Source organism: Silene latifolia, chromosome 1 (genome assembly GCF_048544455.1).
Source record: "Silene latifolia isolate original U9 population chromosome 1, ASM4854445v1, whole genome shotgun sequence".
NCBI lineage: Eukaryota > Viridiplantae > Streptophyta > Magnoliopsida > Caryophyllales > Caryophyllaceae > Silene > Silene latifolia.
This window is the reverse complement of record NC_133526.1, coordinates 6,235,202-6,260,069: the sequence shown is the minus strand read 5'-3', so window position 1 is coordinate 6,260,069 and position 24,868 is coordinate 6,235,202. Positions and strand designations below refer to the sequence as shown.

The 24,868-nt window shown below is 37.4% G+C and overlaps 2 protein-coding genes across 2 annotated transcripts; one reads left to right on the top strand and one right to left on the bottom strand.

The window, feature by feature from the left end:
- Nucleotides 1–191: 191 nt before the first annotated feature.
- On the bottom strand, nt 192–8,480 carry LOC141595122 (vacuolar lysine transporter YPQ1). The gene is made up of 13 exons (XM_074415097.1): nt 8,123–8,480; nt 6,291–6,333; nt 5,774–5,800; nt 5,589–5,681; nt 4,492–4,694; nt 3,316–3,487; nt 3,102–3,227; nt 1,874–1,987; nt 1,728–1,748; nt 1,587–1,645; nt 1,405–1,495; nt 983–1,093; nt 192–559 (listed from the first exon to the last, which is right to left on the bottom strand). The coding sequence occupies exons 1-12, from the start codon at nt 8,332–8,334 to the stop codon at nt 1,025–1,027; spliced, it is 1,230 nt and encodes a 409-aa protein (XP_074271198.1). The 5' UTR covers nt 8,335–8,480; the 3' UTR covers nt 192–559; nt 983–1,024.
- Nucleotides 8,481–16,760: 8,280 nt separating this feature from the next.
- LOC141595113 (bystin) lies at nt 16,761–22,889 on the top strand. Its single transcript, XM_074415089.1, has 12 exons — nt 16,761–17,038; nt 17,270–17,485; nt 18,151–18,268; nt 18,355–18,406; nt 18,505–18,832; nt 18,996–19,075; nt 19,282–19,329; nt 20,363–20,509; nt 21,279–21,351; nt 21,443–21,515; nt 22,328–22,417; nt 22,504–22,889. The coding sequence occupies exons 1-11, from the start codon at nt 16,904–16,906 to the stop codon at nt 22,408–22,410; spliced, it is 1,353 nt and encodes a 450-aa protein (XP_074271190.1). The 5' UTR covers nt 16,761–16,903; the 3' UTR covers nt 22,411–22,417; nt 22,504–22,889.
- Nucleotides 22,890–24,868: the final 1,979 nt, after the last annotated feature.

Here is a 24,868-nt window from a genome sequence, read left to right as displayed (position 1 = left end):
ACGGCTCAAGAACGAACATAGCTGTCAAAAAAAAAAAGAACGAACATAATGTGTTGCCCTTGATATGAAGATGGGGCTTGTGAATCCACAAATAGGATTATACATCAGGTTATGTACAAGCGTGACAACCAAGATATAAATTAGAACTATATATGTATTCTTTTCCAGCGAAATTTAATTTAAATTTCATGTTTTTAATGTGTAAATGAATGAAGTCAATACTTTCTAATAAAGCTCATATTCTTTAATATAAAGCTCGGATACTTTGACAAAAATCTCAGGTTCTACACCGTACAACATATACATCTGGTTGTATAGTCCATGAATTGTTGTGAATCAAATACGACCTGAACTGATAACACAAAAAATATTTCTTTATTGCTTCTTTTGAAACAAAATAAAACGAATTACAGTTGCTCGACATTAATAAGCCTAAACGACTAAAATTAGAGGGTGTAACGACTAGCGACTACAAAATGTGACCGATGGTTGCAATAATTGTTGGAAGAATTGACCCAGCAAACGCATCACTGCAAAATTCCGGAATTGATACAATTTCCTGTCAAATTCAGATCAGAATGATTAATAATACCCTAAGAACCCCCAGATTTATTTCAAAACTTAGAAACAAATGCATTTGTCTTGAAAAAGAGAGATCCGTTGTGACTCTTGCGAGTACTTAAAGATCAAATGACGGAGATTAATTAGTTCGACAAATTTTTGAAGTTCAAATCCCTGAAATGTACCGATACTAAAACTTAAAAGAGAGCTTGAATCCGGAGAAAACTAGATAGCAAAATACAGAAACTACTACTCCGTATTATAAATGAAGGAGGACCTAGTCGGTGTGGAAGGGAGTCTCGGTGTTTTTTTTTTTCCAAATCCATTTTCCTATGTTCGTACGAACTTATTTTGACAGGTATAATTCACCAATTTGTAAAGACCAAGCATACAAGGCATAAAAAATAATCAAGAAACATACCTTTGGAATCAAGTTACGAATACTCTTTGTCGTATATAAATCTCACTCTTGGCGAAAACTGGAGAGATGTTTGGATTGCCAATAATAAAAGTATATGAACTGTAGCAGTATCTATTAAAGAGATTAAGGAACCAACAATGGAAAAAGAGAGTATTTTTTTTTTTTTTTTTTTTTTTGCGTTACCAATCCTATTTCTCAAGAATTGGACTCGGTTTTTCAAAGTGAGACATTTAAAGATCAAATATTTAGTAATACTTAAACTACCTCCATCCCATTTACAATCCCTTATTTATTGACTTTGATGGTCAACTTGGGCCATGAATCTTCCCAAGTATGTATCAAGTTATACACAAAACGTCGAAGGCGACAGTATAAATGGGATGGAGTGAGTACAACCAACTGCACGGGTGACAAAAGGATACAAATGTGTCAAGGAGCGCACACCCCCCTGCATCCACCAGCCATGGCAAGTTTGGCATTATCTTTAACCAATCTAGGCTATTCACGAGTATGCTGTGAGAGAAACAGTCAGATGATGTAGGAGTGAGAAGATTATTTGAAATACACAAAACACGATTTAAAACATATCGCAGTTCATTATTACCTGGCCACATATGTTGTATTTCCCAGTAACGCAAAAATAAACATAAATGGATTAAGACCCTGCAACAGAAAGTTAACAAGATATTGATCGGTAAATTCTTGTTGCCAAGATGAAAATGAGGCCTGTTATATGCATACTCACATCGACATGTCCCCTTCTCATCTGCAAGTTCAGAATTGATGAAAGTATCAGAATGTTACTAAGATCTTATCAGAGCAGAAGGCGTATTTTATCAGTAGAGGGGTGGCAAACAATGTAAAAGTATACATGTTGCAAGAAAAACATACATTCAGCCAAATTTGTGGGAGTCGGCCTCCCATGTAAATAGCCGCCATAGCCCAGCCGAGGTATGTACCTACGGTAGCATGTCCTACAGCATCTGAATTTATCATCTGATTCACCTGAAAATATGTGGTCATTAACAACATGAGATATCTCGCTACGATAATGACATAATGTGCTTAACACATCTCAGAAGTCACCAGTGCTGAGAAGGGCATATAGCACCAGTTACAGCTACATCTACATCTACATTAACGTAAGAACCCCGGCAGCAACAGCGATAATAACGTGGGTACCAAAATACGATGGGCCAGCTAACATGAAATGCCAAAAGAGTCATAATATACCCTTGATTAAAAGTAAATAGAAGGAGATGATAGATGAGAAAAGCATTTAAAAACTAAATTCAAATAACAGGATAATAAATAACCGCAAATAGGCAAAGTACGACTTCCAGCACAGTCCAAAGCTTAGTCTTTAGTTTAATGCAGTTAAGTTTTTATTTTCATTCTAGATTGTGATTTCCGAGGCATTTTTGACGGAATCTCTTTGCGTGGTCGTCTGGAAGCCTTTTACACTAATTTCTTCTTAATTTTCAGCTTCTTAGATCCAGATGGGTTATTCTGCATACTCATCGTTTAATGGCAATAATATTGTAAAATCAAATTACTCTCTTTAGAAGTGCTAGTGAATCAAATTCATTTTCCATTTCTAGCTTCGTGAAGCTCATTGCATTCTCAAAATTAGAGGCGTCAATGCGATCTTTGATCTTTCCTTTATTAATTGTGCTGTCTCATGGAACTAGAATAGAAATTCCGACATATACACACGCCCCTTGGCAGCTTGTGGTAGTGTGTGATCCCTTGCTATTATTTTGATACAAAGCTTGCATTCGTAACGTGAGACGGAAGGGTACACAATTACACATCCATTCCGGCTCAAAAGGAGCGGACCGCAATACAAAGCCTATTCCAACAATTTTTAGTATGACTTTGTATTACTGCATTAGTATGTTTTGCTTATGATAAGCCATGTCAAGCTTGTTTAGATGTCGTTTCCCACTAAGCAAGAAGATTAAAGAAATATAATTCACTATAATTGTACGTCTGTACAGAGTAAACTTGTACCAGTTGGAAAATCTTACACTGATAATGATCACAGCAACTGATCAATATAAAGGTAAGCTTGTAAAATCAAGTACATGACGTTCATATAAGTAAACAATAAGCTCACCTGCAAAAGCTTTCTACTCTCATATCCTTTTGCTCTCGTTTCTGAAAGATCAAAAATCAAACCATGCCTTGTAACCTTTGAGGAAGTTAAATTTAGTGTTCCAAGTATAAAAGTGACAGCAGACACCTGAAGAGTAAGACATAGGCCATACCGTCAAAACATAAGAATAATAGGCCTTAAGTTAAAGCGGAACAAATGAAAGCTTGTAGCTCACCACACAACATAGATTTTTTGTTTTTGAAGGATGAATAATTCCAGTAGGCAAAGACCCGCCAAGCAAGGGCGCTTCAAAAGAATCTGTAACATCTTCTAGCATAGGACCTCTCCTTGGAGCGAGAAATGAGCTTCTCGTTGGTGTATGACTTGTAGAAAGAGATCTGGCTGACCTGATAGAAGTAGAATACATATTAACAAACATAACAAGCAAGGAGTTTTCACCAAGTATACAACATTTTACCAGCAAAACAAAACATAGGAATGTTCTATTCCGATCCAAAGCCTCGGTATTCTTTGGTTCCAAATTTTGAAGAAATAAACCAAAACGAACCACTGAACTCATTGGAGTTCCTTTTAATGTGAGTTGCTGTCAATGCGATTCTCTACATCATGGGTCATATACATAAGGCTGCTTACATCCCAACCACCAAACCGTTCTGAAGTTCAGCAAAAATATCCAGGAGCAGATTGCAATAAGACATTCTATAACACTTAGATACGCAATTTTGAACAAGTCGTACTCTATGAGCTACTGCCTACTATGGAGAGTACCAGAATATTCTTTTCTCGGGGGTGGGAATACTAGTGAGGAAAACAGGCAAAACTAGTGCTGGAACATTTTAACAAAAGATTTAAAAGGGAAATATGTGAGAAGAAAACTCAATGTAAAAAGGTCCTGCTGAACATTTTAAGTATTAAAACAAATGCAAATTGAAAAAAAAAAGAAAAAAAAAACGAAAAGGGTTCGAACAAAAAAAAAATACTGAAAAAATGAACATAAGATCCGGGGGGGGAAATGAGGTTGACACCCCATTCTAAATGCAAATTACTTTTCACTATACACCAGGAATGGTAAAAGCTACTCGAGAGCCAATGAAAAAGAAACACTGTATAAATTAAATATAGCAGTCGAGCACTCTGTAACCTTTATACTGGAATTAGTGTTATTATAGAGGTTAGAAGTGTTCTAATCGACATTCCATGTAGGAGTGAACACTCTTGACCCTACCAATCAAACACGAATAATCAAAATTTTATGTACTAAGTAAGAAGGCATGAAAGATTACACACTTGAGCCTCACAAAAGCTCCAGACTTTGAAACTTAGATGCCCATAAATTATGTGCAGGCAACAGAGATAGAACAAAATCTTCTAAAGGAGATGGAGATATTACAAGTAAAATGAATCCTGGTCAGCAGAATGACTGCGTGGAAAAGGTGGAAGTGGAATTGGTGAACTCATAGAACTGCTGCTCTGAGTCATATTAGAAATTGGTATTTGGCCTTGTCTGCCATTAATGGGATTGTCTCCGCTAAGATTGTCGTCTTGATTGTAATGTTCTACTGTCTCAGACTGGCTCTGAATAGGCTTTCCATTCTGCAGAACAGAGGAACATTAGAAATATTGCATATTTTGCTACTTCCGGTACCATTTACACAAAACAGATAAAGTTAACAACCCGGTTTGATGCTATTAGCCGGATTCCCGCAGTAGTCTACTAGTCGTGAATCGAATCGTACGTCGCGTGCAAAGTTTTATTTGCGAATCGACTCAGCCAAAATTGCCTTGAATAAGCGAACTGATTCCCTCAAATTTGTATTGAATTCGCCAAAATTAAGTGAACCATCTTGCCTTCAATCCCAACGAAGTTGTTTAGTACAGTGCACAACGGATGTGACCATTGTGATTTCTTGCATGTTAAAGGATAAAGGAAGTTCAATTTGCAACTAACTTAACTCTATAGTCTATACACAGCGAGCCATCAGATAAGGTTCAAATAGCTACTAAGTGTTTCAGAAACAGAAACCTCGTCAACCATTTAATATACTTTAACTTTCTATCTGAAATCCTGAATAATGCCTATCAACTCAGTGAAACAACTTTCTAGCTGAATAGTGTCTATTAACTTAGTGAAATATATGAAATTAAGCCTAGCCAACTAAATCAGCAAACAGCAACTGTATTGATCCAAAATGCACTTAGATAATTTAGCGCCACCTATCCGTTTCACAGTTTTATGAGAAAATCCGCAAAAGGGGAACAGAAACTGGTTAATTTCCAGGTTGTGATTCTCATATCAAGTGGGGAAATACTTGTCCTTGCAAAATGGGGTCAATTGGACTTGTTCTCTGTCATCCAATTGGAAGACCATTTATTGACAAACTTAAATAGACACGGTCGGCAACTCATCATAAATTACAGTGACTAAATCAAATGTCAAATCAAAAAATCATGATATGTAACCATACAAAAGGATGAGAGATGACAAACCTTGTATAAAAGCCTGTCAGATTTTAGTCGAGGATAGATGTAGCCATAATACACAGATTGCAATGTAAGAGTCAAGGTGGTAATCGTGTACAACTGTAAAATATTGACAGCAAATTAAAACAGTATATTCAGAGGAAAGCAACAAGAGGAAGACATGAAGTATATATTATGAGGATTACACATACCAAGGCCATATAAAATTGTGTAGGAAGCTGCACCATGATAAAAGCAACAATTAGAGAACTATTATACATCGACAAAAGATCATCCGCACATTAAAGATTGAAAAACAGGCAAGCGAACTACCAGAGAGGAAAGTGCAGTACTGTGAATTATCATTAAAAAAAAAATCAAGACCACGTGTAATAATATATATACAAGTCTGCTAACTCTAGGCTTGTTAATAGACCAGTGACGAAGTAGCAACAGAAAATACTATGCAAATAGAAGTAGTGCATCATCATCTACACAGATAGGAACAGAAGGAGATGCCCAGTTAAAAGTTTAACCAATCAGGATACTTCAATCGGTGTGGAATACATAAAAAATGACTATCATCAATTTTTCCCTTAAAGAGCACAAATCAGATGCCTCACAACGGTCACAACAACTAATACAACTAAAGTGTTTGACTGTACTCAGAAAACATATGCCAAATAGACAAAAAGACAAACATGCAGTGAAAATTGCTCAAGAACTCACAGTGGCAGGTTCAAGTAAGCAGCCAAACAGGTTGAAGAAGTCCCTGTAAAAGGTTAAGAAGATGAATCAGACTAACACCTCGAGATCAAAACAAACAATACTCTGGTGGCCCAATGCCTACAGGATTCTAGCCTATGGCGAGATAAAAATTGACTGAGAATGAATGCAAATTCATGATATGGGAACTTAATAACATTAGAGGGCCTTTTTGCTTTATTAGTTACAAGGTGGGGAGGAAAATCACTCCAACAATCCGAATGAAACCAAAAGGAAATTATTTTGTCCGCTTCACCTACGAGTTTCATTACTACTGTCATCAAAGATACTGGCCACGCATCTCCAGGATAGATACCAATAATTAGAAAGCCAGAATCTAAATAGTAGCATTGTAGGATGTTCAGATTTTTATGTCACTCTCATGGACTATCATATGACTTGTCCAAATGTTGAAAATTTCTGTGTATCTAGTTGACACTCAGCAATATTATTTTACAATTTTCAGTATCAAGATGTGCATACATGTATACAAGCACTGAAAACAACCACTGTGAGAAAATTTCAACACAGTAAAAGGAGGTAAGACGCTAACTACTCTTTTATTTTATGTTGGGACATCCTTTGCAGCTCTTAACATCAAGACTCACTGTTTTACTTCGATTTATGAGATAATGCATTGCTTTAGTGGATATTTATCAATCACCTAATTTGAGGAAATCCCAAAAAAAAGTACCAACTGCCCTAATCAAATCTACCAAATAGGCAGTAAAAACCATAGAACATTGGAAGCAGCATTCTAATTTCCTTAAAAGTACGCCGTTCATGCCTTCAGCATTTCAGTCTACGTGTAGATCATTTTATACATGTCTAATGTTGAGAAAAACAAATTAAATCTACTAAACGTCTAAACCATAGGTTCTGCAACAGAGCAAACGGGAAACCTCTGGACGAATCTAACAATCAAATAGAGCTAACCATCTTTTAAGTGCCTTAAAGCTCCGTATGTCTTCCGTTCACAGTTTACCCATTACATAACACCACATGCAGCAGTAAAACATTTAAAAGCTACTTTTCTTTAGAGGTCATGATGTTCAATTAGCAAGCAATATAGGCACTAGCAAACTACTTACACCTATTAATTATATCCATAGAAAACCAACTACTGAAAATTTAGCAACACTGCAAAATTACAAGCGCGGTCACAATGAGTCAAAGAACATTCAAGCTGACAAACAAAATTATCATCAAACCACCTCAAATTTCATTAAACCGCCTTCAATGATATCATACTAGGCTACTAGCAATACAATTAAAAACAGCAATACCCCTCTCTTGACTTCGCATGTATCCATTGTTGGGTCAAATTCGACTAAAGGTGGCTGAAATATGATCGAAAATCTCAGGGGTACAAACTATTAAACCAATTAGTAACGGAGTAACCTTTACAAAAAAAAAATCAAAAACTTTAGCTAAAAGTATCAAAAATTTCATTGCCAATAAGCCAACAACCCCAATTAATAAAGCAATATAGCGACCTTAAAAGAAAAAAATCGAAAACTTTTAACTAAAAGTTTCAAATTTTTCATTGTAGAGGGGCGAAAACCCCAACTAACCCTCGCTCCACCACTGCATGTATCCCAATAACTCAAATTACACACAGACACCCTTGTATAACTCAATCATTACAATCTCACATTACTCGAAGCAGGTGTACCACTACATTTCCGTATACCGGTATCCCGGGTACCGCAACAATTCAAATATTCTCATTGGTTAGGATGTACGATAACAAAACACGAAACAAACAAACAAAATCTCAAAAAACAAGAAAGTACCCAATAATCCAAGTAAGCAAGAAAGCAAAAGAAAGCCCTTCAGTAGACTTAGTTCTGAAATTAGTGACGATTTGTGGGATTTCAGCGACACCCCAACTAGCAACGCTTACTAAACCCAAAGATAATGAAATTCCTTCTCTTGTAAAACATAAACAATGCCCTAATAGCTCTATTCCCCATTTCCCACATTGTGATGAACAATCTTCCGCCATTTTTGGACACCTTTCAAGGTTTAGGCGGTGAGACGGTAGGGCTTGGTATTTTGAGGGATTTGTGTGGGTTTTTTTTAAAAAGGTTAATGTTTTTTTTTTTTTTTTTTGTTTATTGTTTTGTCACAAGGTTGTTAATGGTTTTTTGTGTGTATGGCGATGGATTATTGGCGGGCTTTATTGGAACTTGGTGTGCCTTTTTTTGGAGAGTAAAATACCGTTTGTGCTAGTGGGAAGTGTAGGACCACCTTTAAAATGAATATCCCCAATTTTTTCCACGATTTTTTTTTTTTTTTTTTTAATGTGTAAATCGGGTTGTACACCGTTGATAATAGTGTATAATCCCCTCTCTAATCTCATGGTTAAGAGATGAGGTGAGCAACCACCACAGCAAACTCATTTGGTACGAATTCTCATTTGTGACGGACATATATTCGTCGTAAATTTTTTGTGACGGGTTAAGTACTACCATGTGAGGTAGATAAGACAAAAAGAGTGTCTAGAGAGCAGCAATCTATTTTGTCTTATGATCCGTCACAACGGAGACTCGCTGATTTTTTTTCTCTGGTTTAGTTTGGTATTTATGTTGAAAGAGTACGATTATTAGGAGATTGGGCCTATACTAGGCCCGGCTACCATTCGGGTTTGCCATTAGGGTTAGGGTTTGCCATTAAGTTGGGAGGTATTATAAATTCTCACCATATCGATGTAAAACAACATCAATCAATAATTCATTCTCCCTTATTATCGTATCCCCTCTATAATCTTAACATGGTATCAGAGTCTCACGCTCTTGAGGCCTAAAACAAATTTCCGCTACCTCGCCGGTGGGTCGATAATGTAAAACACCCACCGGCGGGTAGACCTGGCAAACAGATCGGGTCGTGTCGGGTTCGTGTTCGTGTCACATGTAAACGGGTCACAAACCCTCCAACCCAAACCCGACTCAATTAAATCTCGTGTCGTGTTCGTGTCGACCCACTTACATAAATGGGTCATCAAACCTCAACCCTAACCCGTTAATTTCGTGTCGGGTTCGTGTCGTGTTTTCGTGTCATGTCCATATTTGGAAAGCTTAAGTATATTTATGTGATGGAAGATCAAGAAAAATTATGATTAATTTAGTAAACAGGTCATTCGTGTCGGGTTCGTGTTTAGAGACCCAAACCCAACCCAATTAAATATCGTGCTGTGTTCGTGTAGACCCACTTACATAAATGGGTCATTAGGCCTCAACCCAAACCCATTAATTTCGTGTCGGGTTCGTGTCGTATTTTCGTGTCGTGTCAGTGAGTGTTTTCGGGCATTCGCTGCCGGTCCCAAGCCCGGATAAAGGAGGAGGGTTGCGGTAGGGTCGTGGCGCCCAACAAAGATAAAAACTTAGTCACATTTTATGGACATGAATCGAATTTGAACTTCGTTGGGCGTCTCCTCGGAAGCGGCGTTGCCGCACTTCTTAGACCGGGTGTAGTGAAAAGTATGTGAGGGTTGCTAGGTCGTCGCCCGGAAGCGACGCGCCATCTTTACATCTGGGGGTGGTGTCAAATAGGCAAGGGTACGCTACATCTTCTAGACCCGGGTGTAGTGAAAAATATGCAAGGGTTGTTAGGTCGTCGCCCAAAAGCGGCGCGCCACCTCGAAGTATGGGTGTGGTGTCAAATAGGTTTGGATCTAGGAAGCATGGTCAAGAGCGGGTAAAAAAATCAGGACATGACTTTAGGAAGGGTAGTAGGTTACGTTTTGGTACTTGGAATGTTGGCTCTTTGACAGGGAGATTAGCTGAGGTAGGGGAGGTTATGAAAAGGAGGAGAGTGCATATAATGTGTCTACAAGAGACAAAGTGGGTCGGAGATAAAGCAAGGGTGATAGCGCCTTGGGGTTATAAGCTTTGGTACACGGGTAAGGACAAAAGTCGTAATGGAGTGGGTATTGTCATTGATAAAGATTACATTGATGATGTGGTAGAAGTATCGAGAAAGAGTGATAGGATTATGAGCATTAAGCTTGTAGTCAGGGATGAAGTGGTGACGGTTATAAGTGCTTACGCACCTCAAGTAGGTTTGGATGCTTCTTTTCGACGAGCCTTCTGGGAAGATTTGGAAGAGGTTGTAGAACGAGTCCCTATTGGAGAGAAATTGATCATTGGTGGTGACCTCAATGGGCATGTGGGTACTAGTCGAGTTGGCTTTGAGAACATTCATGGGGGTTTTGGGTTCGGGGAGAGAAATGAAGCAGGAAGTGACATATTGGATTTTGCTTTGGCATATGACTTGGGTATAATGAACACTTGGTTCGAGAAAAGACATTCTCATTTGGTGACTTATAGAAGTGGAGGTAATGCTAGTCAAATTGACTTCCTTTTGGTAAGGAATGTGTGGAGGAAAGAGTACACCGATTGTAAGGTCATACCGGGGGAAAGTGCCGCAACACAACATAGACTAGTGATTCTTGATTTTCGGGGTAAGAGAGACTTGAGGAAGAGAACGATAATCGGTGAGGCACGGATCAAGTGGTGGAAGCTACAAGGGGGAAACCAACAAGCGTTTTTGGATAAGGTTGGAAGTAGCGATATTTGGTCGGATTGCGAGGAGAAAGATATTGATGCAACGTGGGATAAATTGGAGCATGTTGTAAAGGATTTGGCGAGGGAGGTGTTAGGGGAATCTAAAGGGAATAGACCATCAAGTAAGGACACATCTTGGTGGAACGATGTGGTGAGACAAGCGATAAAGACTAAACGTGAATGCTATAAGGTTCTGGGGAAATGCATGAGTGATGAGAACGTTGAAAAGTACAAGGAGGCTAGACGAGCCGCTAAAAAGGTCGTACGGGATGCGAGGGCAAAAGTTAACCAAGAAGTGTATGCCAGGTTGGACACGAGAGAAGGAGAGAAGGATATCTATAAACTGGCTCGCATAAGAGACCGAAAGACTAGAGATATTGGGAGAGTTAGGTGTGTGAAAGATATGGACGACAAGGTTCTGGTTCAGGATAACGAAATAAAGGCTAGATGGAGTTCTTACTTTGATAATTTATTCAATGGGCATCAGGAACAAGGTTTTGGGGATGTAGAGGTAACACCAAGCATGGTTAATCGGGAATTTGTGCGTAGAATACAAAAGAGTGAAGTTAGAAAGGCGTTGAGGAAGATGGGGTCAAAGAAAGCAGAGGGACCGAATGGTATACCCATAGAAGTTTGGAGGTGCTTCGGGGAGAAAGGGATCGAATGGGTAACCATGCTCTTCAACAAGATTTGGAGGAGCAACAAGATGCCATCGGCTTGGAGGAGAAGCACTCTTGTCCCTTTGTACAAGAACAAAGGTGATGTTCAAGAGTGTTCCAATTATCGGAGAATTAAACTTATGAGTCATACGATGAAGTTATGGGAGCGGGTAATCGAGCAAAGGCTTAGGAGATGTGTAGACATCTCGGAAAACCAATTTGGATTTATGCCCGGGAGATCGACTATGGATGCGATTTTTATCATGAGACAGTTTATGGAATACCATCGGAACAAGAAGAAGGACTTACATATGGTTTTTATTGACTTGGAAAAGGCATATGATAGGGTACCAAGAGAAGTACTTTGGTGGGCTTTGGCGAGAAAGGGTGTGTCGCGAAAATATATTGACCTCATAAAGGACATGTATGAGGGGGCTAGTGCAAGTGTTCGCACTAATGTTGGGAGAACGGAAGAATTTCCTATTACCATCGGGGTGCATCAAGGTTCCGCACTTAGTCCTTTTCTCTTTGCTATAGTTATGGATGAGTTGACAAGGGATATTCAGGACGACATCCCTTGGTGTATGATGTTTGCTGATGATATTGTGTTGATTGATGAGACAAAAGAGGGGGTGGAGAGAAAGTTGGAATTGTGGAGGCAGACTTTAGAGACTCGTGGGTTCAGACTGAGCAGGAGTAAGACTGAGTATTTGAGGTGTCAGTTCACTAAGGTGGCGGGATTGAGATCGACAGAGGCGGGGAGTATTATTTTCGATGGGAATGTTGTTGAGGGTTCGGATTTCTTCAGATATCTAGGATCTATTATTCAAAAAGACGGGGAGTTAGACGGAGATGTGGCTCACAGAATTAAAGCGGGATGGTTAAAATGGAAGAGTGCTTCAGGGTTTCTTTGCGATAAAGATATGCCCCAAAGATTAAAGGGAAAATTTTATCGCACGGCAATTAGGCCTGCCCTACTTTACGGCTCCGAGTGTTGGGCCGTGAAGCATTGTCACATTCAAAAGATGAGTGTGGCGGAGATGCGCATGTTGAGGTGGATGTGCGGACATACAAGGAAAGATCGGTTAAGGAATGAGGTGATTAGGGAAAAGGTAAAAGTGGCGCCAATAGAGGACAAGATGATGGAAAACCGACTAAGATGGTTTGGCCATGTGAGAAGGAGACCTATGGACGCACCGGATTAGGAGGTGGAGACTTGGAGAACAGAAAAAGGTCCCTAGAGGAGAGGAAGACCGAGACAGACATGGTTGAGAGTGATAGAGCACGATATGAGAGTTCTGGGGCTTGAGGAGAGTATGGTGACGGAGAGGGCACAATGGAGGGAAGGGATACACGTGGATTTTTAGTATTTGATGTTTTTTGACAGATTTTATTCTTCTCTCATTTATTACACTTTTTTACAAACCACTTTCTTATAGATTTTACCTTTCTTATAGATTTTACCTGGTTCATTCCGGATCCTTAACTCTATTTTCGGTTTTTAAAAATCGTTTTAATCTTTTCTCTCGATTTAAATTTTAAGTTTTTATAAAAGAAAGACGGAATTCGATTTTAAAACTCCTAAGTTTACCTTGACTTTCCATTACATTTTCGTTCTTCCTTTTGTTTTTCATCTTCCCTTTTTTATTCGCATTTTGAGGCGTGCGTTCACCCATGAACGGTTCGAAAGGATGATTCATGTCAGCCGACCCCAAATCATTTTGGGATTAAGGCTCTGATGTTGTTGTTGTTGTTGTTGTTGTCATTGTTTGCCAGCTCTACCGGCGGGAGTTACTCCGTTGATCTAATAATAAAGATTAGTTTAATTTTAATTTTTATTAAAAAAAAAAGGAAAACAAGAAGTTCTGCCGTGAGATTTCATGGCCAAGAAGCTATTTTCAATCTCCTAATAACTCATACTTTCGACAAGTCCGAAAAAATTAACGTTCTTGTTCGAAGGAATTTCTAACGAGTCTTTATACTCGTTTATCTTACCACTTTTCGAAAACGAAGATGATTGATGAAGATCGAAAAAGATGAAGATTGAAGATTTCATTTTTTCTTTTTATATTTTCTTTGTATTTCTCCAATCGTAAAGTTCGTACTATTTACTGCCTTTACGATTGCGGGAGGGTATTAGGAGATTGGGCCTATACTAGGCCCGACTACCATTAGGGTTTGCCATTAGGGTTAGGGTTTGCCATTAAGTTGGGAGGTATTATAAATACTCACCATATCGATGTAAAACAACATCAATCAATAATTCATTCTCCCTTATTATCGTCTTCCCTCTATAATCTTAACAACGATTTAACCAAGAGTAAATGTTGACGGTTTAGAAATAATTGAAATTTGTGAATATTGATTAGGTGTTTGATCCATCTAAATAAAGGTGATGAAATTAAGAAAAGGAACGGGGATGAAGAGATTAGGGTTACCCCTAATTTTATCTTGTTGGTTGGTTAGTTCATCAAAAGGAGTAAGAATAACTCGAATAACTTTTCATTTTATATTCACCATGAAGCACCCTCACAACAGCCAAAACAACGTTGACTTCTCACCTTTAAAGATTGTTAGACGCTAGTGACACTTATCTCTTCAGTAGCCTCTTTGGTCCACCTTTTACTTTGTATATAACCCCACCTCAGCATTATCAACACACCCCCTATAGATTTGTAAGGGGTCGTTTGGTTCGCACAAAGGTATCGGTATGGAATCAAGAATCAAACCAGGGTGGTATGGGTTTGGAACTCGATTCCTCATACCTTGTGTTTGGTTCAATTCTGGAATGAGGAATCGAATCTTGTTGTATGTTTATTTTATTGATAAAATTTGTCCTATATTCGTATGTATTAATTTTCTAATTAAATTTTTGTGTATTAATTTTAAACTTCTATAGTATAATTTTTTTTATATATGTTATTTTTTTTAGATATAATATTTTTGTTCTTAAATGTATTTAAAATGTCGAAAAAAAATCATTATTTGTATTTTCCCAGAAAAAAATCTTTGAAAAAAATAAAATTTTATGAATATTTCATTTTTTGAAGAAAAAATATGAATTTTTCCACATTTTCCTTTTGAATTCTCTTCTTTTTATTTGATACCAAAGGTATCAATCTCATACCCACCTCCCCCTTGGGTATGAGAAACCCATACCTCATGGGTTTGCGGTATGGGTATGAAAACTAATTTTTTTGCAAACAAACACAAGGTATGGGTTTAGCTCATTCCAAACCCATACCTTATACCTAGAATGGGTGAACCAAACACTCCCTAAAGGATGTTTATTATGGGGATTCATATAAAGGTGAGCAGTTATGGTAGTATGGGAAGTGATTGTGGCAAGAGGTGTCGGCGGTTTTCGTGTGGGTGGTATCGGTTGATTTTAAGGTGATGGTAGGGTTTTGATGGTGGATGTTGGAGTTTGCGACATGTAGGCAATTGGCGATGTGGGTAGTCGTGGTAACGAGGGTGGTGGTTTGAGGGTAAAAGAAGGGTACATTATACAAGTGTACAAAGAGAATTAACAAATTTTATTCCCTTAGTTAGAGCTTGGAGTATATATCTCAAATAAATTTGAGTTTTTATTTTGTCAAAACTCAAATTAAGATTACTAATAATTAGTAAAAATACAAGATGATCATATGTATAAAATGCGATAACCCAACTTACAATTATCATATTTTCTTAGCTCCTTTAACACATACACAATTTAAGAAGTATACAATCACTAGTTGAAAACGTTAAGATAAATAAGTGTATGCATTTTCAATAAACTCGATAGGACAGAAGAGTATTAAAACGCTGGCAATGCCATAATACAAAAATCGTAAGAGAATTTCTACCACTTATTTGCAAAACCGTATTACCAAAGCCAAAGTCCATATGTCACTGAAGAATATTTTCACAGTATCAAATAAGTCGGGGTGAAATCGTTTGAGCATCAACGTATTCTTAATACTAGAATTAGTGGGAATGGGGAGGAGGACGAATGGATGTGGGATTTGGAGAAGGATGAGGTGTATACGGTAAAGTCTGCATATAAGGCGTTAATGGGTGATTATGGTATTGATGAGGGACAGTCGGATGGAGCTCAGTGTGGATGGTTGTGGAAGAAAATTTGGCGGTCTCGAACGTTGCCGCGGGTTAAAATGTTCTCTTGGCAGTTTTGTAGTGAGGCAATTGCTACGAAATGGAATTTAGCATCACGGATGTCGCAAGTTGATGTTATTTGTCCAGTTTGTTTGAATGATGTCGAGAACTGCCTCCATGTTGCAGGAGGGTGTGGATATACGGCTGGGGTGTGGGAGGGGTTAAGAGTGAACTTGAGACCGATATGGGGATATGAGAGGGTGAAGGAATGGGTGGGGGATGTTTTGGAGGAGCTCGATGGGGAGGATGTTGAGGTGTTTATTACGGGTGTATGGGCGATTTGGGAGATGCGTAATAAGGTAGTTTTTGAGAATAGGGTGGCACGGGTGGAGGACGTGGTGCTGCGGGTGAAGGGACTTATGGGTGAGTTGGAAAGTGTGGAGAATGGAGGGGAGAAGCGGGATGTGGTTGAGTCGGGGAGCTTCAGGGGAAGGGAGCTTGGAGCGCGGGATAGAAGGGTGGTGCCAGGGGAGGTTCTCATCAGTGTGGATGCGGGTGTGAAGGAGGGTGAAGGAATGGGTTTGGGTGCGATATGTCGGGATGAGATTGGGAGTTTGTTATGGGCATGAGAGGGGCGTCGTAGAGAGGAGTATGAGGCAAGAGTGGCGGAAGCAGAGGCAGTTCTAATTGCGCTCCGACAAGCTCAGAGAATGAAGCACACAAGCGTCCGTGTGGAGAGTGATTGCAAGAGGGTTATTGAAGCCCTTCAATGTCGTCGTTCTGGGCGAAGTGATTTTCATATGGTTATTAGTAATATTTTAAATTTGTGTGTAGATTTTACTTCTGTAGCCTGGTCTTATATTCGTAGAACTTCTAACCGAGCAGCTCATATGCTCGCTCATTCTTGTACTGTGGGTGAAAGTAGGTTCCTCGATGGCGAGTCTATCCCTCGTCACATCGTTGAAGTTGCTAAAACCGATTTATCTATGAGAGTATAATCCTACCATAGGATTTTTCAAAAAAAAAAAAAATAAGTCGGGGTGAAATTCGAACTCGTGACCGAACGATATGAACTAAACAGCTTAACAAAAAGAATTCCGTATAATAAACCCGTTAAATGAAAAAATAGAAAAGATAAAACCCGTTAAACCCCAGTATACCTTCTCTCTCCTCCATTTCCTCACATTCCTCACTAAACCCTAGCACCGCCGCCGTAACCACCACAGCCGCAACAACCACCACAGCCGCCGGCGCCATGGGAAAGAAAAGAGGAAGAGATAACGAAAAACAAAGAAAAGTTAACCCTAATCCTTTCCTCGCCGACGAACATCCCGCCGCAACTTCCAAATCACGCTCCAAAACTCCCAAACTTCATCAACAACATGCCGAGGTTTTTCCTCAATTCTCACCTCTTTTGATTGTTTTTACTGGTTTCATTGTTCTCAAATTAAGTTTGATATGTTTGATTTTCGACAATTATTTTTTGTTTTTACTGGTTTTGCGGTAATTGAATTCGAATTAAGTTTGATCTTCACCACTTTTGATTGTTTTTACTGGTTTTGCGAATATCGAATTGGAATTAACTTTGATGTCTTTGATTTTTGATATATTTTTTGTTCAGGCGATTTCGCAGAGTATGAGTGGTAAGATTCTGAGAGAAGCGTTTAAGCAGCAGAGAGAGGTTGAAGACGAGGATAATCTAGAGCGGAATCCTACAGCTGCCGCATTTAATTCTCTTGAAGAGGAGGTGCCGACAATTTTGGAGGATAAGGAGAATGATGTTGATGATTATGTTGGATTGACGGATCCTCAACGTCGCGTTGATGAAGACTATAAGGTTGTTTGTTTGAATTAATCTTCTTTCTGTTCGTTTTTAGTCGTGTTTTAATGGTTAGTCTTCTGGAATATCGTTGTTTGCGTATAATATGGTTACAAACACTATCACTGGGGTGTTGTAAGTTGTATGCATATAATGTGGTTACTGATGGCGTGGATAACGTGGAATAGGAGCGTTTGTACACATATTATGTGATTATGGACACTCTCACTAAATGATGTGGATAACATGGAATATGGCTATTGTTATGCATACAATGTGGTTAGTGACAATATCATTGAATGAGGTGGATACCATGAGATAGGACTGCTGTATGCATACAACATGAGTAGCGATGCTATCACTGTATGATGTGAATAACATGGAATTGGACTCTGTTGTATACTTAAAACATACTCTGTATTTACTAACACTAACTTCAATTGAGGTGGATAACCTGGAATAGGCCATTGTAGGCATACAACACGGTTTATTAAAGTTATCTTTCAATGAAGTGGATAACATTGAATAGGGGTGTCATATGCATACAACATGGTTAGTAACACTATCATCAATTGAGGTGAATAACGTGGTATCGGGGTGTTGTAGGCGTACATAAGTGTTATTTGAGTTTTTATGTTTGACTACAGTTCTGACGATGGTTGTCTTGGAATTAATGCTATTAGGTTAATGAAGAGGATGAGAGATTGCTAGACGCATTTTTGTCCAAGGATGCTGGTCCTCAAAAAACTCTTGGGGATGTAATTGCAGCTCGAATTAAAGCTCAAGATGCTACTCTAACTGGTATTACCACACATGCTTTCCTTTTATTTATTATAGCATACACGATTGTGCTCGTTGGCTAAGTCTATGTTGTTTCTTTGATATAGAAATGAAGCCAACACCTAAATTGGATGACAAGCTTATACAACATTACAAATCGTACGTGTTTTGCCAATGTATATATATTTAATGTTTTGGAGTTTGTTCTGGCTTCTCATTACAAGATAATTATGGTATTCTGTTGCTTAAATGTTCAGGATAGGGAAGGTTTTGAGCGTATATACTTCGGGTAAACTTCCCAAATCATTTAAACACATTCCTGCTATGGAGTGTTGGGAGGAAGTCCTTTATTTGACTGAGCCCGAGAAATGGTCACCTGGTGCGGTGTTCCAGGCCACAAGAATTTTTGCTTCTAACATGAACAGGAAGAAGGCCGAAAGGTTTTACCTGCTTGTGCTCCTTCCTCGAGTGAGGGAAGACATTAGGAAGCACAAGAGATTGCATTTTGAGTTATATCAGGCTTTGAAAAAGTCTCTGTACAAGCCTGCTGCTTTCAACAAGGGGATCTTGCTGCCTCTTTTTAAGGTATAGCTGCCCTGATAATCCCGTGGTTGATTGTCATTGAGTTTTGTCTATTGATTTCCACACATCTTTGATTATTAGAGTTTGCTTGGCCATGCTTTGACCCCAGTTGGATTTGTTAGTCTTACTATTGTTTGTGTCGGACTTTTTTGTTGTTGTATTGCAGTCCGGTAACTGTAATCTCAGGGAAGCTGTTATTGTGGGTAGTATCATCCAAAAAATGTCCATTCCTCAACATCATGCAAGGTACATCTTCTATTGTTGGCATCCCTTTTCTTTCCCTATAACCTTCAAATTATGTGGTTCTGCATCTTGTAACTTTGTCATACTCTTGAGCGTGCCTCGTAGATTGGCCATATCTGTTTCAAATTTCCTTTAATTTATGGCCAACTTTGAAAACCGAAATGTCATTATCTGTTTGCTTTCTCAACTTGTCTTTCATGGCTACGCAGTGTTGTTTTGATGAAGCTAGCTGAGATGGATTACTGTGGGACTACCAGGTAATGACTTAACAACATCTTTCTTTCTCTATGCTAGCAACGTGGTATGGAAATATTACCCAAGGAAAAAAAAAACTGTTGTGTTCTATCTACAAACTATGTATCGCGTTCTGTGCATCCCACTAGGCCACTATCCTACTGTGTTTGTGCTGTTGCTCGGTGGTTTGTTTGTCTTTATGTATAGATTTGCTATTCTTCATCAGGTTTTTGGTTTTTTTTTAGTCGGAGGTGTGAATCCTGTATTTAGCAGATGGTTTGTTCTTATTCTGATTCACTTAGAACGTAAGTCTAATGCACAGTAGAAGATTTATATAAGTCACTCAAAACACAAGTGTATTGAGCTGTATAATATTTATTATATAACTTATTATGTGCACATAACGTGGAAATACCGCTAAGCTATAGAATGTAGATAAGCTTTTCACTCGCCGCAAATGAGATTTTCTCATTATGATATATTCTTTGTGTTCTTGTGTGACATGTGTGAAGTTTGAATTATAAACCAATAATCTATTATTCTCTAACCATATGTTACATGAAATTTATGCGACTTCATGAAAATTTACAACCAAATTAACTGAAGTGTAAAGTTATCTTGTTTTTCTCATGGCATTGTAATTATGATCCTTTATTTTGGATTGAGGGTGTTTCTCGCAGTTGGTTAATGTGCTTTTTGTGTAAAGTATCATACAAATCACCTTCCATAATGTCATGTCCAGTTGCGTTTTAGTTCCATTAAATTTTCTTTCCCATGTCTATTGCATAGTTGGAACTTGGAAGCTGTCTGAAAGTGGTTAAGATTTGGATACAGTAGTCTGCTATTTGCTCTTTGTTTATTACTAGTTATTACTTCCAGTTAATAAATGATAAATATCACTTAAATGTTACAGTATTAGATAGATTAGCCACCATGCGCCCATGCCATCAATCCTAATGTGGTGCTGTTAATGCCAAATTTTATGACTGACATGGTCGATATAACGTATTTTTTAGCTGATACTAACATATTTTGGTTCGGACTCTCAATTGACAGCTACATCATAAAGATTCTCATTGAGAAGAAGTATAGTATGCCGTACCGTGTAATTGATGCTCTTGTTGCTCATTTCATGAGATTCCTAGAAGATCCAAGGACAATGCCTGTAATTTGGCATCAGACTCTTCTTGCTTTTGCTATAAGGTTAGTGTTAACTTGTGCTCTTTCATCCACTGCCTTGCTGTGCTCTCTGTCAATGATACGCTATTGTAGCACATCATTTTTTTTTTCTCTTACTTTGGCTGATTTTGACTCTTTGCTTTGTTTTTCTATGCAATTAGTGAATTTCTTATCTTTTCCTCCCCTTTTTCTATGTTTGAAGTGGAGTTCTTCAAAAACCGCAACTTCATTTCATACATCTGAACAGGAGACATCATTCTTCCATTTTAGGTATCAGAGTCCATTCTCATATTCCAGTAATTATGGCCCCATGATGCCTGATTGAACTTGTTACCTTCCATTATGTAATAATTATCTGCTGTGCAAGATCAAAGATATGACAGTGTGATGGTATGACTTGCCAATTTGCCATAGTGTTAAAATCATGAAAGTTCCCTTATATGTTTTTATAGTCACTATAATCTCTAATTATCAATTTCCATGTGTATCAGGAGTCTTTCGAGTTAAATTGTCTGATTTGGTACTTCGGGTGCAAACCTGGTCAAATCGTTTCTTTTTTCAAATGTGATGTATTTTTATGATCTGTCTCTCATTATGAATTTTCAAGTGTGTTCTGAATTGTTGTAATTATCTTTTGTATGATCTGTTACATATTTTTTTTTTCAAATTTATGGCAACTATATAAATTTTCCACTGGACAAATTGCCATGAACAACTCGGTGCCAGATCCAACTTTGCTATGTGGTTTTTAAACTACATTGAGGCCATTAATGAAAATTTTCTTATTTAACAGGTGCAAACACGAGCTGCTAAAGGAAGATAAAGAGCGCCTTCATAATCTAATGCAAATACAAAGACATTATCTGGCAAGAACATTCTCTTTGTTGCAACAAGAAGTTGAAATTTTACTTGATTGGCTGTACAGTAGTTCATTCTATCATTCTTCTTGTTCCACAGGTTACTCCTGATATCATAAGAGAGTTTACTGGTAGTCGCATTCGGGGTGAAAAAGAGGACAACATGCTGATAAATATCCTTCACCGTAATATGTAGTCAGGATTTCTTGCGCAATACTCCCTCCTACTCTCCTAGTGTGAGTGTTGGTTCCCCTTTCCATTTCTATGCTAGTCGGGTGTTGGTTCCCCTTTCCTTTATTGGTAAGCTTTGTGTGGTCCAAATTCAATTTCATGTGGGGTAGAGCGTTTCGTGTGGTCCAAATTCATTTCCTTAATTTTGATGCCCAAAAAAAAGGGAACCAACACTCAGACTAGGAGGGAGTATTTTGTTGCATATGCTTTTAATATTTAATCTGGCGAGTTTTGTTTGATCAAATGAACTCTCATTCATAGCCATTAGATTGCAAATCAGTGGTCAGATTGACAAGGTAACAATGTATGTCTCAAGTGTGTCCCTTGGTAGAATGGTAGATATGATGTGAACTGGTCCGATGCGACACTGACTAGAAAGAACAGCCCCTAGTTAGGGCTTAAACACCTAGGTCCAATTTGAAGCAACGTCCTTAGCCAAGTCCCAGAGATGTCTTAACCTGTAAGTGTTGACTCGTACCCTAATACGATGCGTAAGAGCTCACTAAAATTGACCTGTAAGTCTGTAACCACTTAAACCTGTAGTGATCAGACCTTAATGACCCATTTACTCGTGCCTACTTGAGCTGCGCAGTGTCTGTAGTGTCTTCTTTAGGGTTGAAAAGCGTATATGCTTTAATGTATCATCTTTTCATATTAAACAATAATCTTTTTTTAGTCAAATGTTACGACACATCTTAGTATTGCTATCGAATGCTTCTGATTTAATTGGGGTATCTCCTTGACCTATGATTACCATCTCCTATATCTGTTCTCAATAAACCAATTGAAGAGGACAGATTCGACATTCCTGAAGTGCCCATGGAAGAAGATGATTAATGTGCCGGTAATTTTTTTTTTAGATATTTACTTTTATGCCTAACTACACACTGTAATATTATTTCAGTAATTTGACCCTTCTCTTCCGTGCAGGTTCGTTCTGGTTGACCTATCCATCTAAACATATTTGTTTTTGCTGAGCTGAATCGAGGAAAGTTGCCATTTTGTGATTGCTGATATGTGATAATATCAATTTTAATAGCTTTATACACCAAATACTTCTGTCGAGATATGTTAGTCTAAGTTTTGAAAATTTCGATGGCAAATACTTCATAATTTAATTCTTGTTAAACAAAATTCACAACAGTTTTGTCTGCACATTTTAAGTATTGAACATTACATCAACTGCTCTGTGGATCGAGATTGTAGATGTTCATTTTTTGGCAGTAGTGTTCGCTGAGGAACACACTTGCCTTTTCATTATGATGTCCAGATTGACCTTTGAGGTTGAAAATATAATTTTCAGAAAGCATTTTATCACCAAATATGTTATTGACATATTCAATCCTTGAATATTTTCAAAAATATTAAAAGGTCGAAAGTTTGAAAATTTGACCTTTATTAGAGAATATCATAGTGAAAAGGAGGGGTTCTTGTTATACGTTTTCAGCTGTGGAATTTATGTTAGTCACATGTTTGCCTTCCCTTTTTTTGTCGAACTGTAAAAAGATCGATTAATTACTTATGGAGTAATATTTTGCCTCATATAGGCATAGCATTCATTAATAAACATAAATATGGAGTAATATAGAGGCGCTTTAACTCAGAACTAGTTTTAAATCCGTGCATTTAATGCACGGTTCATATTGTCGTAGTAGGAGGCGCTATCATTGGATACAGAAGTTAAATTGTTTAGAATTTAAAAAGGTACTCACTATGCTAAGTATTTATGATATATTACTTTTTATGAGCATGTGGTGGCGGAATTTGGAAGTAAATTGGTATGGACTCACATATAGTGAAAAAAATACCCATTTATCAAGATTACACATATATGGGAGGCTATTTAAATTTAAATTCCATTATAATATGAATTGCGTTGGATTGAAAATTAAACAATTTCGTTAAATTCGTCTAAACCGAAAATAAAATGCCAAAAAATTATAATCAAATATGAAGTAATAATCTATTGCAATTTAGGAACTCAGTCAAATACGCACATTTAAATTCATAAATTACGATTAATTCGATCAAATTTTTAATCTTTGAAAGCATGTCAGATCTTAGAGATAATACATTTGTATTCCATATCATATCGTTTAAAAAATATGGACAACTTAAAGTTACGAAAAAGGTTATATAAAGTTTTTGACGTATCAAGTGAAGCAAAAATAAGATCTTTTCGGATTTTAAATTGACCGACAAAAGAAGAACAATATGTCTTTCTGAAAGAGTGGGGGTCCTCTGTCCCATTTGGTGTCCCAATGTGTGTGTCACTCCAATCACCTTCTAACACATCAACAAATCAATATAATTATTGCAATATTTTATTTTGCAACAAGTGATGTGTCAAAAAGTAAGTGGAGTGGCACACACAATGTGACATAAAAGTGGGACAGAGGATCCTTACTGTTTCTGAAAACAGATATATATCCGTCTTAAAAATATAACAGGTCAAATAACACTCTACTTGTATGTAAATATTATATTAAGAATTTAAGATTATATTATTTGTCTTAAGAATATAATCTCCATGTAATCTACTTTTTAATTATTTTACTGATTCTAGTTTTTAATTGATTATATAGTCATTCTTTTTCCAGGCACAACTATATAATTTTTGTAATTTTTTTATATTGTATTATAATTATAATGTAATATATAATGTATGGTTCTTGATAATCTTATCTTTATTAATTCAGAAGACAATACTGAATGGAGAATGTACCACGTCATTTGCACAATTTTTTTTTTTTTTTTGGAAATTCAGGTTATGGTGGGTCCCGTTGGTATGAACAGAATTTATTTCTTCAAATTGTTGCCAATACAACCATGCGATAATTTTCGTCTTAAAAAAAATTATGAAATAATTACATACAATCGGAATAAATGAAATTAATTGCATATAATCGGAATAAATGAAATTAATTACATATAATCGGAATGAATTACATAATTAATAATAAAATTACATAATTACGAGAATAAATTATATTTAATTACGGGAATGAATTACATATAATGAGAATATATTACATAAATTAATGAAATTAATTATTACAAACAATGCGAATAAATTAAATAACTTAAATAATTTTTAAAACTAGATAGTACATGTTGTTGAGCGCTTAGTGAGAGATCTATGTGCCGAATATGGTGAAACTTTTACTGATGTTAATCCGTCTGTAACCGAAAATGAACATTCACCCGGTAGTTGTGGTTTTAACGCATCCTATTTACGTGGAGAATGTTCATTTCCAGTTAGATCACTGATCTACATTAAACATGTAGATCACTG

Bases quoted from the DNA above. Each gene is read 5' to 3' on its own strand.
- LOC141595122 (XM_074415097.1), bottom strand. From the start codon at position 8,334: ATGGCGGAAGATTGTTCATCACAATGTGGGAAATGGGGAATAGAGCTA. The intron at 3,228-3,315 runs GTGAGCTACAAG...CTTACTCTTCAG, and splicing joins CAAAAAATCTATGTTGTGTG to GTGTCTGCTGTCACTTTTAT. The intron at 1,749-1,873 runs GTATGTTTTTCT...CTGAACTTGCAG, and splicing joins TCCCACAAATTTGGCTGAAT to ATGAGAAGGGGACATGTCGA.
- LOC141595113 (XM_074415089.1), top strand. From the start codon at position 16,904: ATGGGAAAGAAAAGAGGAAGAGATAACGAAAAACAAAGAAAAGTTAAC. The intron at 17,039-17,269 runs GTTTTTCCTCAA...TTTTTTGTTCAG, and splicing joins TTCATCAACAACATGCCGAG to GCGATTTCGCAGAGTATGAG. The intron at 21,516-22,327 runs ATATCCTTCACC...ACCTATGATTAC, and splicing joins AGAGGACAACATGCTGATAA to CATCTCCTATATCTGTTCTC.